The sequence below is a fragment of the Mugil cephalus genome, chromosome 13 (genome assembly GCF_022458985.1).
Source record: "Mugil cephalus isolate CIBA_MC_2020 chromosome 13, CIBA_Mcephalus_1.1, whole genome shotgun sequence".
Lineage (NCBI taxonomy): Eukaryota > Metazoa > Chordata > Actinopteri > Mugiliformes > Mugilidae > Mugil > Mugil cephalus.
The window spans coordinates 5,473,672-5,488,791 of record NC_061782.1 but is presented as its reverse complement, the minus strand read 5'-3'; the positions used below and the strand labels follow the sequence as shown (position 1 = coordinate 5,488,791).

At 43.8% G+C, this 15,120-nt stretch overlaps 1 protein-coding gene across 3 annotated transcripts in view; it reads right to left on the bottom strand.

Annotated features, from left to right (window-relative positions):
• Positions 1–2,026: 2,026 nt before the first annotated feature.
• Positions 2,027–15,120, bottom strand: part of LOC125018566 (inositol polyphosphate-5-phosphatase A) — a 138,870-nt gene continuing 125,776 nt past the window's right edge. Inside the window, exons 13-16 of one of the 3 annotated variants that reach the window (XM_047602574.1) lie at positions 5,956–6,067; positions 3,428–3,496; positions 2,734–2,770; positions 2,099–2,299 (exon numbers count right to left, since the gene is read on the bottom strand). In XM_047602574.1, the coding sequence (XP_047458530.1) occupies positions 2,250–2,299; positions 2,734–2,770; positions 3,428–3,496; positions 5,956–6,067 (268 nt within the window). In that variant the 3' untranslated portion in view covers positions 2,099–2,249. Of the gene's footprint in view, positions 2,300–2,682; positions 2,771–3,427; positions 3,497–5,955; positions 6,068–15,120 lie in introns of all 3 variants that reach the window. The other 2 variants (XM_047602575.1, XM_047602573.1) reach the window with 2 other exon arrangements.

Here is a 15,120-nt window from a genome sequence, read left to right as displayed (position 1 = left end):
CAATTAGAGAAAGGCCTCAAACTGCACAATTAACAATAAAAACGGGGCTATTTTTTTATTTTTTTATTTCTTTGCCTGTGCAGAATGACAGTGTTGCAAGAAACAAGACACAAAAACACGAGCAGAGAGTTTAAAACGAGACACAATGAGGACGAGACAGCCACTGAGCTCTAACGGTTTTTATTGCTTGAGAACTGCATCACCTACAGTAGAGGCCAGGCCATCCAGAAGGGGCTAGAATAAAATCTCTATCTGCGTTTTATAAGATGGAGTGAAGAAAAAAAAACAACAAACCAAAAAAAAAAAAAAAAAAAAAAAACTGCGGCTTAAACTCCTACAGTTATACTCAACAATGACCAGCAGGAACAAAAACAAGCAGGGCTTTTTTATTTTTATTTTTTCCTTCTTTTCCTTCTTTCCTCTTCCTTTCAAACTTTCTGCCTACGAAAACCAAATCACACAAGACAACATAAATTCCCTGGAGCAGGCACAAAATCATTTCCACTTGGTGATTTAGATGGAAAACAAAATCACAGAGGGCTTCGCGAGCTCTGAAACCTGTAGTGTAGTAAATGAAATCGATAAAAAAAAAAGAAAAAGAAAGAAAAAAGAAACAGAAAAAAGAAACCCTGGCGTCTCCGGTCGCCCCATTAATGCTCCAAGTCTTTGCAATGAAGGCTGCTGAAGGCTACACGCAGAACGAATAAAAGCACGTCTCCCCGCTCGTTCCACACACTTAGAGTTTCTCTCGTTATTTTTTTACATTTCACAATCTACATTTTTTTTTTTTAACCATCCGAACTGAAGTATTTTTAAAACTCTTACACTTCATTTCTGTGTAGGATTACTTGGCACCATAATGCAGTAACAAAACAAAAAAAAAACAAAAATAAAATAAAATAAAATAAAACAGTTTACATTTTAAGGATACCCAAGCCTATCTAAAATATCACATTCAGAACCATAATATTATAGAAATAAGTTAGAGTAAGAATAATGATGACATAATGTGAGAGTGCTATATATGAAACATTATCTTATATACTTGCATGGTCTATGGCACTGCTTAATAAAACATTCTTGGATAGGCAATAAATCACTGAACAGTTCCTCTCCTCTTATTCAAAGGTCACTGTGGCTGCAGGAACACCTAACCAGCACCCACCTCACCTCACCCCACCCCACCCCACCCCACCCTTCCCCTCAGCCCCTCCCCCCCCCCCTCCTCCTCCCCCTCCCCTCCCTCCCTCCCTGCGTCTGCACACGCTTCAGCATAAACATTTTGGTAAGAATCATAAATTATCTCTTTAAAAAGTACAGTATATAAAATGAGACTCAACCGATGTGTCAGGCATGGCCGTGTGTTTGTGCACACAACAACTCCAAAAAAAAAAAAAAAAAAAAATGAAATGAACAAACAAAACAACAAAAAAAGAAATCATTAATATATATATATATATAAACTGTTGAAATAAACCGAGGAGTTTCTATCTATTCCAACAAAGTCGAGACCATAAAATGTTTGGTCGGAAAAGAGAAAACGGCACTAAAACCATCAACAACTCTTATGTTATACTGTCCGATGTACAAATAAACCTAACGATATAGATATACAACTTTTTTTGCATTGCACTTTTCTTTTTTCTCTCTCTCTCTCTCTGTTTTTTTTTTCTTTAAAACACCTTACATACTGTATGGAAAGGAGCTTCTATACGTAGAGGCATACCTAAAAAAAAAAATATGGCGAGTACGGTGTCTAAAAGTGTAGTACGAATGATTTCAATTAGAGTTTTGGCAACGAGGCTGAGACGTGGAGGAGAGTTGTCCGTGCGTCTGTTTGTCCTCTCCCTCTTTTCCTGGCGGTGAATGGGGGGGTTGCATGGCAACGGTGAGGTCAGCGATGTGTGTGTCTTGTCGGGAGCCGGGCCCTCGGGTGCTCGTCCACATCTCAACAAGTGTTTTATGGAGAAAGAAAATGGCTTGGGAGGGGAGGGGGGGAGTAAAGGGGGGGGGGGGGGGGGGGGGGGGGGTAAGGGAGGGTAAGGGGTGGAGGGGTGGGGGTGAGTGGATGTGGATGAGGATGAGGCGTCCGGACAACTGCAACTGGTCAGCACTGCTGAAAAAGTTTGTCTTCAGTGTACGATTGTGCAAAGTGTGTGTGCGTGTGTGTGTGTGTGTGTGTGATTGTGCGTGATATATGTGTGTGTGCGTGTATGTGTGTGTGTGTTCTCGTTGTTTCTCTTGTGTTCTCACAGAGGCGCTTCACGGAATATGTTCTCCCCCCTTTGGCAACACTTCCCTGCAGAGGACAAAAAAAAAAAAAAGACAGGAAAAGTGTCTCATAAGAGGCTTTAATCCCAAGAGGCGCGTCGGTTAATCATCACAGAAACTTGATTTGAATTATTATTATTATTATTATTTTAGCGCTACGCTACACAATGCAGGTCAAGTGTGTAAGTTAACGTCTTAAAATGACCGAAGCATTTTAAGCAGTCAGCAGTCACGTGGTCTTTCTCTTTCTTCTGGTGAGGTTTTATTTTTTTAAGAATAAAACACTTCATTTACCGAGCGATGAAAAACAAAAAAATAATGAACAAGCAACTCAAAAAAAAACAAAACAAAAAATAATAATGATCAAGCAACAATGGGAAGAATTGTAAGAAAGAAAAAATTAATATTTACCACGACATCACTGCACCACACAACACTTGCGCTTATTTGCTTTAGGTTTACCTGCCCCCGGTGATATTCGGAAGGACAGGAAGACGGGCTGGAAGGGGAAGGGGGGGACACAGACAAACCACGGTGAGAACAGTCCGGTGGGAGACTTTCCTAACGCCCCTCCCCCTCCTCTCCTCTCTCCCCCCCTCCCTCCCTCCCTCTCCGCGCAGGTTAAACCAACATACCAGCGCTGCGCATTTTTGCCCCCATGTGCTAACAACTTCGGACATTTTTTTAAACATAGGCGGCCGTGAGTTTAGCGGTGGTGTGCGGCCTGGAGGTGAGGCCCGTTTGCGGTCACCCGCCGGTGTGATCCGGGGTGATGCGGGGTCACCTCGCGCCCACACACCAGCGCCCATGTCACGCCGCGTAATGATGGAAGACACGACTTAAGGCGCCTCCGTTTCAGCGGAAGGACCTTCTGTCTGACACCGCTCAGACTGAAGACACAGTGTCAAACGCTTTCTATACAGTCGCCTCTGCAAAAACACCTCGGCTGCTTTGACCTCCACTGATTTTTTAAAGAAACAGAAAGTTTGTTTTTAGCAGCGGAAACATTTCACATCTTAACTTAATAAACGTAATAAACTCAGATATTAAGATTCACACGTTGGACAAAAAGCTGTTTGTTCTGACCTGTAAAACATGTTTATAAGGTAAAATTATTCACAGTCTCACACACACACACACATAATGAGGATGTTACCTTGTGGTCCCCCATGCAGACATTGGGCCCGATATTATCATAGAGTATATGCTTCTCTTCATTTTCAGGCTGCAGAGACAGAAAAATCACAAGTTGCATCACAAAAGGTGAAGAACACAATTCATTAAACACAATCAGCTCATGTCACACAGCGTCTTTCTGAATAATTCACCCAGAGACGCGACCTGATCCAGAGAGACTGAGGTTCGTCTGTGTGACCAGCGGAGGATTTTTACATTTTATTTTATTTTCTTATGTGGCAGCGAAAACATCAATCGGATCAATAACAATCTGATAGCGTTCCTAATTATTTGGCGAGAGATGTCAGCAGCTCATAATCATCCGGTCAGTAACACACCGTGACCTCTCAGTGGTTCAGACTGAGACACGCACAGCTGGTATTTTATGAATGAGACAATATAAATATAGAATAAGAGAATAAACTTTAACAGAGTTAATGTATTAATGGAACACAAACTAGAGTCTGGTGCGAAGCCAAGCAAAGTTAAACGAGTTTGACGTTTATGAATAATGACAAACTCTAAGAGGAGGAAGAAAAATACCTGAGTACACATGTGCATCGCTCTTGAGAAAAGACCAAAATTACACAGAATTAAATGATAAAATGATTAAATAAGTACATTTTGTACAAAGGATGTCTGTATAAGTCCCAAATAACAAAGTTTATTCAATACTTTTTGCTTACTCCCATCAGTAAAATGGATCAGATTTAAAGAAAAAACAAAAAGCATTATCCAACTGTTTAGGCAAACTTTTTACGACGAGGGGCCGACTTCTCATTTGTAACCAGCTCAGGAAACGTCACAGACTCCAGCATTTGTTTCTGCCCGAAAGTGAAAGTTCCCTCTCAACCGCGCCTTAAGGAACTCGGCACATTTTTTTGAAAGTTTTACGCAGTGAAAGAGAAATGAAAAGCTGGAGTCATTTACAAAGTGGACATTTGCCTCTGGACCTGGTTTCGCTCTCTGTGTAATCTAAGTGCCCATCTGAGAGAATCCTGTTTCAATATCACTTTCTGCACACAAAGAGGAAAAAAAACCTACGCGCACATGAATCTGCAGACTGGGGAATAAATCACACTTGTCTGGTTGAACTAAAGACTTTTTAAACAGGCACCCACCCCACCACGAACGAGCGCGAGGCTGGTGGGTGCTGCCGGTTGTGACTCGGGGAGCTGCACCGGCGCCTCGGAAGAAAGAGACAGAGAGCCTGAGAATGAACCATAAAGCGAAATCCAAATTAACTTCAGACCAATCCTGCGGTGGAGCGGGGTCAGCACGCGGGCCTGCCTCCACCTCACTACCTTCCCCAGCGGGCCACGCTCTGCCACCTCTCTATTTGTCTGCCTCCCGCCGCCGCCCGCCGCCGCCGCGAGATACATTCATCAAACACACACTAGATAATTTACAAAGGCAGCATAAAATTGTGGATTTTCGGCCTGCGTAATCTTTAGACAGATAAACAAATTACCCGGGGCCCTCCGGCAGAGAGGGAGCGCTCGCTCGGCTACACATTCATTACCGGCGCTCCCGGGGCTGGTGCCGCGCCGCGCAGCCAGCGGGCAACCTTTGGCGTGTTAGGGCTCGGCAAGCAGAAAATAACATGATGGCGAGTTAACCGACCGTGCCATGATAGATGACGCCACACGCCGGGCTGTTTACGGGCCCATGTCTCAACAATCTGTAACGCTCAGAGCCCGGCGAGTGTGTGTGTGTGTGTGTGTGTGCTCAGTGAATCATCGGCCAATCTGCGAACACACTAACCGTTCGACTCTGTCTCTGCATTACAGGCAATTAGCCGGTGCTTGAGGGGGGAGTAAAGCAAACAACAAACCAGCTGTGTATATATATATATATATATGTGTGTGTGTGTGTCTATATGTGTGTGTGTGTGAATCAACTTTTACATAATTCTGACACATTAAGTGGGTAAAACTAACTGCTTGTTTTCTAAAAAAAAAAAAACAAGAAGTGATGCTCCGGTCAGCAAAGAATGAAGATCAGGAAGGAGTCTCTCATTTGGTGGTGGACAAAAGAAAGAAAGACGAACTTCCTCCGGCCGTGGACCGGTGCTGCACGACACACTGCTGCATCTCCTCCACGTGCATTTACATTTACAAAAGACGTCTGGAGGCGAAGCTGCAAACTTTCAAAGGTTTTTCGTGGTAACAACTAGAGAAAACGCTGCTTGGCTTCGTGCTGAAGCAGTTGTGGAGGGGCCTTAACGGTGGTTCCAGACCGATCTGTGGTTTTATGAAGACAATGGGGGGGTGGGGGAGCCCCACTGGAACTCTATAAGTGCTGGGACGTATACACTGTCTGGGTGGACCCACGGCTTAGCGCTGCAAATTAATATCCACAGACACCTCATCCTTCCATCTGTGAAGTGGAGCGGAGGGGAGGAGGGGGGGTGATGCAGATCGGGGACGATGGGAGTCGTTGGCGACACGTTAATAAAGACTTTTCGTCTTTTGTCGCCGGACGCGGCGTGGAAGGGGTTAAGCTCACCTTAAAGATCAGGTCCCTGGCGGATGAAGACATGAGGATGCGGTCGCACCAGGCCGGGCATCTCGTGTTCATGTACTGCTTCCCCTCGCTGCTGTCTTCACTGTACGGATAGCTGGGGACACACAGGGAAAGACCGTCAGCAGATCCTAAGAGCCACGCAGATACGTCCTTGTGTGGTGTCTGAGTGCCGCTCAACTTAATTTCCTTGTAAAGTGTTACACACTAGAGAGCCAATAAAGAAAGCCATAAATATTAAATCAACAGGGCTTTGGAGGATTAATAAATATGAGGCACCGTGTCATCTGCCTTATCTCAGAGACGGAGATCAAAATGTTTCCCCGGGAAAACAGGAGGTCCATTAGTATGACCAATCATCTGAGTAATCTCCTGAATCAACACACACGGATGGCTCAATCGAAACAATCCCTCTCTGCCAACTGTACAGGTTGGATGTGCGTCTGAGCGAGCGGCGGGGAAAATAAGAAAGGGAAGAACGAGAGCAATTTAGGCAGAGCGGACCAGAGGGAGACTCAGTTGCCCATATGTATAGCTACATCCCCGCACACTCATCAAAAACAGATTAGGTGCCGCGGCAAATGGCCAAGAGAGATTGTATCTGGGAACAGCAGGGAACAATCGCATGATTTAAGCGGCGGCGGAGGCTGGAGCCGGGCGGGGAGCCATCGAGCTGATACAGATTTACATTGTTGAGAATTCAATTTGCCCCTTCGGCTCATCAAACCGCTTCAGATTTACACACCACCAATCCAATTTGTTTGTCGGCGCTCATCAGGATGTAAGACTGGGCTTATATATACTGTAATACCAATCCAATTTGCTCCTCCAGTGCCACGCGTGCTAGCCGTAGCAGAACACAAAGTGCCTCCTTCCTGAGGACGCTGATATCCTAATGATAAAATAAACACACGCACATCGGGCTTTCGATTCATCACACATGCCAAGCTCCCATAGCGTAATTGGACTTTATGCTAAGGAAGAATGCACATTTAGACGTACGGCCTTTTTTCTTTTCTTTTTTTAAACATCATTCATGCATTTAAATCACAGTCTGCAACTGGTTCTACCAACATGACAACCACTGGCATCACACTGGGTCCAGCTACTAGTATCAACAACGACTGTAGTTTATTAAAGGTGTACTGTTATGTGCCGACTTTGTTGGTTATCGAATCATTAAAGAGTTAGAGGTATATAAAGATATTTTAAAGATATGTATCTATATATAAGGTGGTTCAGATTCACTAGGGTTAATCCTGACGTTCATGAATGTCCACACATTTGAAAATCTTAATCATTTGATTACCAGTAGTCATCCTCTGAGCACAAGTGTCCACATTTTAATTTTAAGCAAAAATAATAAGAAGAAGAAAAGTTAAGGGATCATGTTATTACTTGGATTCATTCATCCACTTTCATGTTAAGACATTTGAAAAGACGAGAGAAAAAGTCAAGAGTTTCTAAGATTCACCCTCTGAGGATCATGAATGTTCACATTTTATTTTAGAAGGGAAAAAAAGTAATAATAGTGATGAGAAGAAAGGAATCGTGTAACTTTTTTATTCTCTAACGATCACGAATGTTCACAATTATTTTATTTTTATAAATCTAAGAGGAGAAGTGTAAATCTTGAGGGGCGAGGAAACTTTTGCATTTTATTTAAAAATAATAATAATAAAAATGAGAAGAAAAAGGATCATATTACTTCTTCATTATCTAAGGATCATGAATGAATGAAAAGTCAAGAGAAAACCTTGTTAAAAGAAAAAGTCAAGAATGTCCAGTTTCTCGGATTCACATCATTAATGTCCACGTTTTATTTTAAGATATTTAACAGGACAAATGAAAAATTTAAGGGGAGAAAAAACTTCTCTGAGGATCATGTATGTCCACATTTTATTTTGAGATATTTGCAAGAACAAGAGAAAATTTAGAGAGTTGAGGAAACTTTGGGGAAAGCTCAGCGCCTCAGATTGATGACGAATGTCTGCGTTTTATCAGAGATACTTGTGATGAAATAGGTGAAAACTTATTTAGAGGTAAAGTCAGGGGATGACGATGCTCAGATTCATCCTCAACGATGTGCATGTCTTATTTCTAGATATCTGACGAGGCAAGAGGAATTTTAGTAGGAGAGAAAAAGCTGGGCCTCAAATTTACTAGGATTCATCCTCTAAAGACCACGAATGAGCACATTTTATTATGAGATACTTGAAACGACAAAGAGAGGAGAAGTCAGAGGATCATGATGATAAACCTAAAAAACTAAACTAAAACTAAAGCTTCAACAACAGCATTTTACACACGATCAGCTGAAGATGCTGCAGCTCGTTACTAATCGAACTATGAACGTTAGTCTTCTCCTCGGATGTTTTTAAACCTTACGGTACATTCTGCTATTTATTACAATGTGTGTGTTGTTGTGTGCGGGGTTAAGGCTGGGGCGTGAGGTGGCCTCATCCACACACACACACACACACACTCAGAGCCCCCCCACCAGGTGTACAAACAGACCTGCAGAGAGCTACTTAAAGAAGTTCCCTGCCTCCAATTAGCATTAATAGCACTTAAACCACGGGGGGAAATGCGTGGGGGTTTTGGTATGCAAATCGAAGGCTAAAGAAGTGATCCCGGGATAAAAGAGAGCCCGAAGAATAGGATGAGTGAGACAGAGATGCACAGGGAGGCAGAGGAGAGGAGATAAAGATGGATCAGACAGAAAGAGGCAGAGCGAGGGTGGAAAAGAGCAAAGTCTTCAAAGGGCTCGGAGAGCTGCTCCACTTCAGGGTGGCCTGAATGCGCCTGCTTCCTGAGGGACGCTCGCTGGCCTTAAACAGCCTGTGAACAATCCTCCTATCGGGGACTCTCTTATAGCTTTATTGACTAACAAGCCCGGGGTCATTTTGGTGTTAAAGGGATTGAGAGGAAAATCAAGTCCCCCCCCCCCCCTCTCCTCCTTCAAACAATGAACTCCCGCTTGATAGCAAACTTCCCAAACCACTTCACTATCATTCAGTCATTTTTGATGACTGCCATTGTAGAGGCTGATTAAAAATGCTCCGCAATGACCATTAAAGGGCCACACTCTTTGTGTGTGTGTGTGTGTGTGTGTGTGCGCACGTATAGGTTGTTCCCGTTTTCTGTTATACCGCACCCTCCATTGGCTCCAATAGAGATAACAAGTCCTAATGCAACAGCAAACAGTAGAAACGGCGCGCTGGGGCCACAGTGATTAATGTGTCCGATTAGCGAGCGCACAAACTTATCGTGGAAGGTAAACGGTCCGAGAGGGCGTGTGGGCTAGAGGCCGTCAGCTCATATCAGACCCTCATAGCCCGCACCAAGACTAATTACACTAATTAATGGGCTATACTGATAACTCCAACAGTTGTGTATCTGGAAAAGAGAGGGGTGCTACTTTCCAAGGAATTCACTCAAAAACTCGGGCGCAAACACACATGTGTGCATGTGTGTTTACATGCGTAGATACGAAATGAACAAGCACACACGTATGCAGTGACTCCGTAGTAAAAATGGTTCAAATGTCTACGACCTTTAGTTGGGTAAAAAGTGAATGAACGCCACAGTAAGAATGCAGGCTGCAGTCTCACGTGTACAATGAGCTGTTGACTGCCGTGAAATTTCTGATGAAATTACATTTCGCCCTGATCTGAATGCTGATAACCCAAATTTGCTCGGTCACAGTTGAAGATTTGTGCTCCCTGCATGCAAACGTCACAGCCAAATAAGACAATACCTACCAGAAAATACAGTTTGTCCTTGTTGTAAGGGTTAAAATGTTTCAGCTAAGGTCCATTCATAAAATGCCAGAATTTGGAGCAACAAATGATTGAGTCAAATAAAACCTTTTGAAGTCTGTAGGTCGGCTCTGAGTATCCTGACACTTGTGTATTACTGGTCTCAAGTCAGTTTAACTCACTTTGTTGTATACCTAGGGTTAGGGTTAGGGTTAGGGTTAGAGATTAGCATATAGCGCAGAATGGGTATAATCAGTGTGGAAAATGAAATTATGATCACATGTGAAACTACTTTGCTGCAGTAGCTGGGCGTAGCCACACTCACTTTTTAATCAGCATTTCATTATGGAGGATGTTTCCACCAATAGAGACAAGGAAAACTCTGCATGCAAATGAATTGTTACTCTTCCATTCAGTCCAATACCACATAAAACCCGCCCAAACCATCTGACTGGCGTTCAGCATAATCAGGTCCCAGACCGACTGATAGGCCAAACCTGAAGAATAAAGGTCTATATCGCACATTGCTTCCGATGCGTAAAGTACTTTAAACTTCAACGCTACTGAAGGGAGCGAATGAAAAACTGACGAGGTAAATGTTTCAAATATCTAACCATCCTCAGTGTCGGATAATGACGTGCTCTGAAGCATTAGTGGACGTCATTAGTGTTTACATTTTTCACAGCCATCGCCTCATGTGTAAAGTAGAAGCCAGACTTCAATTTTCCTGCTGGTTAATCCGCTCCTTTTGTGTCGCTGACCACCCTGCAGATGATGCATGTGCGTTCGGTCGCATATTGGGACCCGGCAGTCATCGAGAGCTCATTCATTCATGCTCGGTTTGGGGTTTAATGTTTGACTTGGCTGCTGGCTCATTACTCACATGTGTTTCGGGCCGGTGTCAGCTTGTTTGTCTTGCAACAGTAAAAGCCGTTGAGGTGAACAGGGGCCCTACCTACTTACCTACCTACATACAGCGCGTCCGTCAGCCTCACCCAGCGGCATACTTTATGTAGATGATACTTTATTTGTACTACATTGTCGTTCTCATTGAACCACCGATTAAATACATTCTAGGTCTTGTTCAAAGGGAAAATAAAAAGACTCAAACAATAAAATACAGTTGCATAAAAAGGTTTGTTTCTCCAAAACAGGACTATCCACAAATTGCTCCATCCCAGACTTCCTTATTGCATATTCTCTTATCTGCACATCAAAAACTACTGCCTCGGTCTGCATGACAAATAAGCGACAAGACAAACATGGAGCTATTCACTTACTCACTATTTAATGAGGGCAATATAAACTTGGGAATATAGGCAGGGTAGGAAGCTGGAGATAAGAGTCATCATATCATTGACATGAGGTCAAGGGTTCTAAAGAGCATCGTGGCATGTCGGAAGGGCCATTGCTGGGCGGCGATTGGTTAAAAAGTCAGAAACTGTGGGTTTTGAACGACTTGCTTCCTCTGCAGCTATGTTTGTTTGCCGTTGTCAGGGGAGGTTTGGCAAAACACAAAACACACACACACACACACACACACACACAAATTCAAAAAGATCAGCCAAACGCTATCAATAAAGCTGAATGTTTGCTTCGGTTTGTAGAGCTGGGAGACTCGCAGGCACAACATTGGCATAGTGCAGTACAAACACAGTGAAATGCCACCAGTAGCTCATGGCTCACAGCCTGCCGGGGTTCAGCTATGACAAGTTGTGCCTTTAGCTGCTCTAAATGAAGACAAGGACACACAGATGGCGTCCATTTAATCCTTTGTGTGTGAGATTGTTTTGAACAAAGCCTCCCTCTCAGTGGCATCATCTCACACGAGAGGCAGCGATACACGACGGTGGACAATCTTCGGCTATTATCATCGCCACAGTGGCCCCTCATCATTTTCATTGGCTCTCTAGTAGTTAGAATGATGGATGCACTGCTGGCTGTAAAACAATGTTCCTGTTCAGCAGATCAGCCTGTAACGCCGGATCCTGTGGCAGCCGACACGAGCCACACACTTACTACAGCTTCAACCAAACGCTGCTGCTGTTGTTGTACTACATCTGTGGTGCTCCTTAACCGGAGTCACGTGGCTCGGCTCCAGTATAGGATGCCTGTTCAAAGGGCAGAGAACAAGAAGCCTCCTTCATATAGGATGCAAACAGAAGGGCTGTAGAACTAATGCATTCACACTCGCACAGAGAGGGGTGAGATCATTCGTACAGGTCTTCACAGGGCAGGGATGTAGAGTATGTGGAGGGTGCTGTTCGTGGAAGAAGGACAGCTACTGTATGCAGAAGAGCCATCTGCGGGAGCACTTCCAATGAGCTCAAAACGGGCCTCAAGGAATTCTCCTCTGCTCTGACAGTTCACTCGTATGTTCTTATTAGCAGTTATTGAGGAATTGGCAGGTGGCCATTAGTGTCACTCGACTCGAAATCTTCTCTCATCCGAAGGGCAAAGTCATTCCGCCTGGCATCTGCTTCCAAGCCTCCCCTTTCCTCTTTCACAAGCATGTGAATGTTGTAGAGTTTTCCCAGCAGGCAAGACGCTCTTTGGCTTGTCCTCATAGACGTGCAGTTTTGGAAAATAGATGCTAACGTGCCAAAACGGGTCCTTTGGGTGCTTCCCAAACAGTGAAGATACAACTGTTTATCAGTTTTCTGCCTCCTAACAGACCTCACCTCCTGACCTCCAGGCCACGCTCTGCTCTTCGGCTTCTTTCCATGTCTAGACTGGACAAACACAAGTGTGCAGGACTGGAGTCCTCTTACCCTTTACTATATGGTGTATGCTCTTACTAAAGGTATAGCCAAGGTATTTATTTTTACCCAACAGTATTTTACTAGGAATGAAAGTCAGACTGTGGTCTTTATTCAAATATTTGAGAGGATGAGATGGAGATGCATTAAGGTTGGTTCAAACATTCAAGGTTTTACTAAACTGGCTTCTCCTATAGTTATGAATTAGGTAAAAAGTGCTTGCATGTGCAAAATTTGTTAGCACGATCACATGCAAAACTAAGATGGTGAATGCAGTAACATGCAGGTAAGACTTCTGCCTCAAATTAACGCAGAAGTTAGGGATATATCAGAGTACACCTCCCCACAAATGTAACTCTGCTTTGCGTATTTCTTCTTTACTATTTCTGGCTGCTTCTCCATTTGTATGACTTGCCCTTAGCAAAGTTTTTATGAAATTTGCAGAGGTATAAATGGATCAAACTGCTAAAACTTAGCATGCTAGAATCCTGATTTAACGATTAGCTCAAAGCACCAGTATACCAGAGTACAGCCTGAGCTGCAACACCAGTCTGCACTGGTGGTTTCTGAAGCTTTTGTCAAATAAGTAGTTTTCTGTAACACTCTGTAACAGGACTTGAGGGATGTTTTCTTTTCTGCTCTGTCCTCCCACCACAGTCCACACCATCTTCCTGCTTTGAAATCACTCATGATTTGTCCATTGATAGAGTTGTGCCGCTGGTCTGATGTCACTCAAAATCTCCCTCAAAGCCCATTCCCAGTAACCATGTTACGGGCAGAATACATTCTGCCTGTGCTACCTCGCCGTCCACTGCATTTCTCCCCGCGGCAGGATTCTCGATTCAATTTTTGCATCGATCTTGTGCAAAAAAACAGCAAAGAAATCAGATCAGAGGAGTACTAAAAGCTTTGGCCTAAATCAATCAAAATACATGAATAAAAATACACAGTGCCTTAGTATGTTTTAGGGGATATTACCTTAGTTATGCCATTTCAAATATGAAATCAAAAGTACCATAATCTATAGTAAAACTTAGCATTATTGTCATTAATGGCCGTGCTGCAGCCTATGCAAAGATAATGGCGTAATGGCCGGTTGCAGTTTCATGTATTAGCCCTAATGTAGAAACTGTGTCTACATAAATGGCTGGATTCTGATGAATAGACTCATCTATTGTCCCTCAGGTCACCGGTTAGGAAAACTACTAACCCTAACCATACATGGGTTTCTGTGTGAATGTGTGCGAGTTGTCAGTGCACAGCAGCCGACTGGCTCCAGGTCCAACTGTGACGAGGCCCGGGCAAATTCCTCACCCCGGTGCCCAAGTACTTAGACATGTCACGGCCAACTTTGACAGATGGCTTCTTGAAAGTAAAGAGATATGCATTTTTAGAGCTTGAAGCCTCCGAAGAGGCTAGAATTCATGTGAATACGGGGACGGAGATGGATGTCTGCCAAAACTGGATGATCGTTCCACAAATGAAAGGCAAATGCTGGATAATAGGTGGTTTAGACTTCTGCCTCAAATTATGCAGAAGCTACGTAGACCCAAGCGCCATAGGTGACGTAAACATCTCCATAAAAATATAACTACTACTACGTTGTGGGGACACAAACTGCAAGAGCTGTGATTGGTCCGCTTGGTAGTAGCCTGGTTTGTCTTTAGTATTTCCATCTGCTTCTCCATCTCCGCAATGTTCAGATTGATTGTTTTCGTTGGAGGATGGAACCTTGTGCCATTTTTAGTGGATAAGTAAAAAAACCTTTAAGTGGTGATAAATTGCAGCAAACTAATAAGAAGGCGACCAAGGAACTCTGGAGGTCCAAAATTTGGAGGCAGTGTGCCGCAACACGTAGGTGCTTTTTAACTTTTACAATGCATTAGTCACTTTTAATAAAGGCTTTTTAAACTTTGGACTTCAAGAGCGCCTTGGTTGTCATTACTGAAAAGGAAGCAGGAAGAGGAAACAAAAATGAACAGCGTTCTTTCAGATAGAGGCAGACGTACGAGTAGAAATGGTGGCATAGGTGTCTCGGTTACAGCGTCTATGTACTAATCACTGCTGGATAAAGCTGGAGTTATCATTTTCTGACATTTTTACTACCGCTACGTACGCCACATTTGGACATCAAGTCACCCTTCTCATCTGCTCCTTAGTTTACTTGTAACGTCCTGTCTCAGTTTGCGTGACAACTTCTTCTCCACCACCACCACCGCCGCCACCGGGCAACGGACGGCATTAACTTGCAGATTAAATGTTTGTGACTTGTATTGATTTATAGATTAGGGGCAAAGTGATTCGTGTGCGTGCATGAGCGCATGTGTGTGTGTGTGTGTGTGTGTGTGTGTGCGTGTGTCGGCGAGGGTGTGTTCTGATGGCCTGCATTAAAAAGAGTAATAACCTCACAGATGGCGAGGGGCTGGTCCGGAGCAGGCTATGTGATGGAGAACAATCGTTGAGGCTTGATTGCTCATGGAGCACAAGGCAGACCTGACAGGGGGAGGGGTACACCAGTATATGTGTGTGTGTGTGTGTGTGTGTGTGTGTGTATGTGTGTGTGTTGGAGAAGTGGGAGGGGTGGGGGGGGTTGTTTAAGTTTAACTAGGCCACTGCTACCCATTACAAGG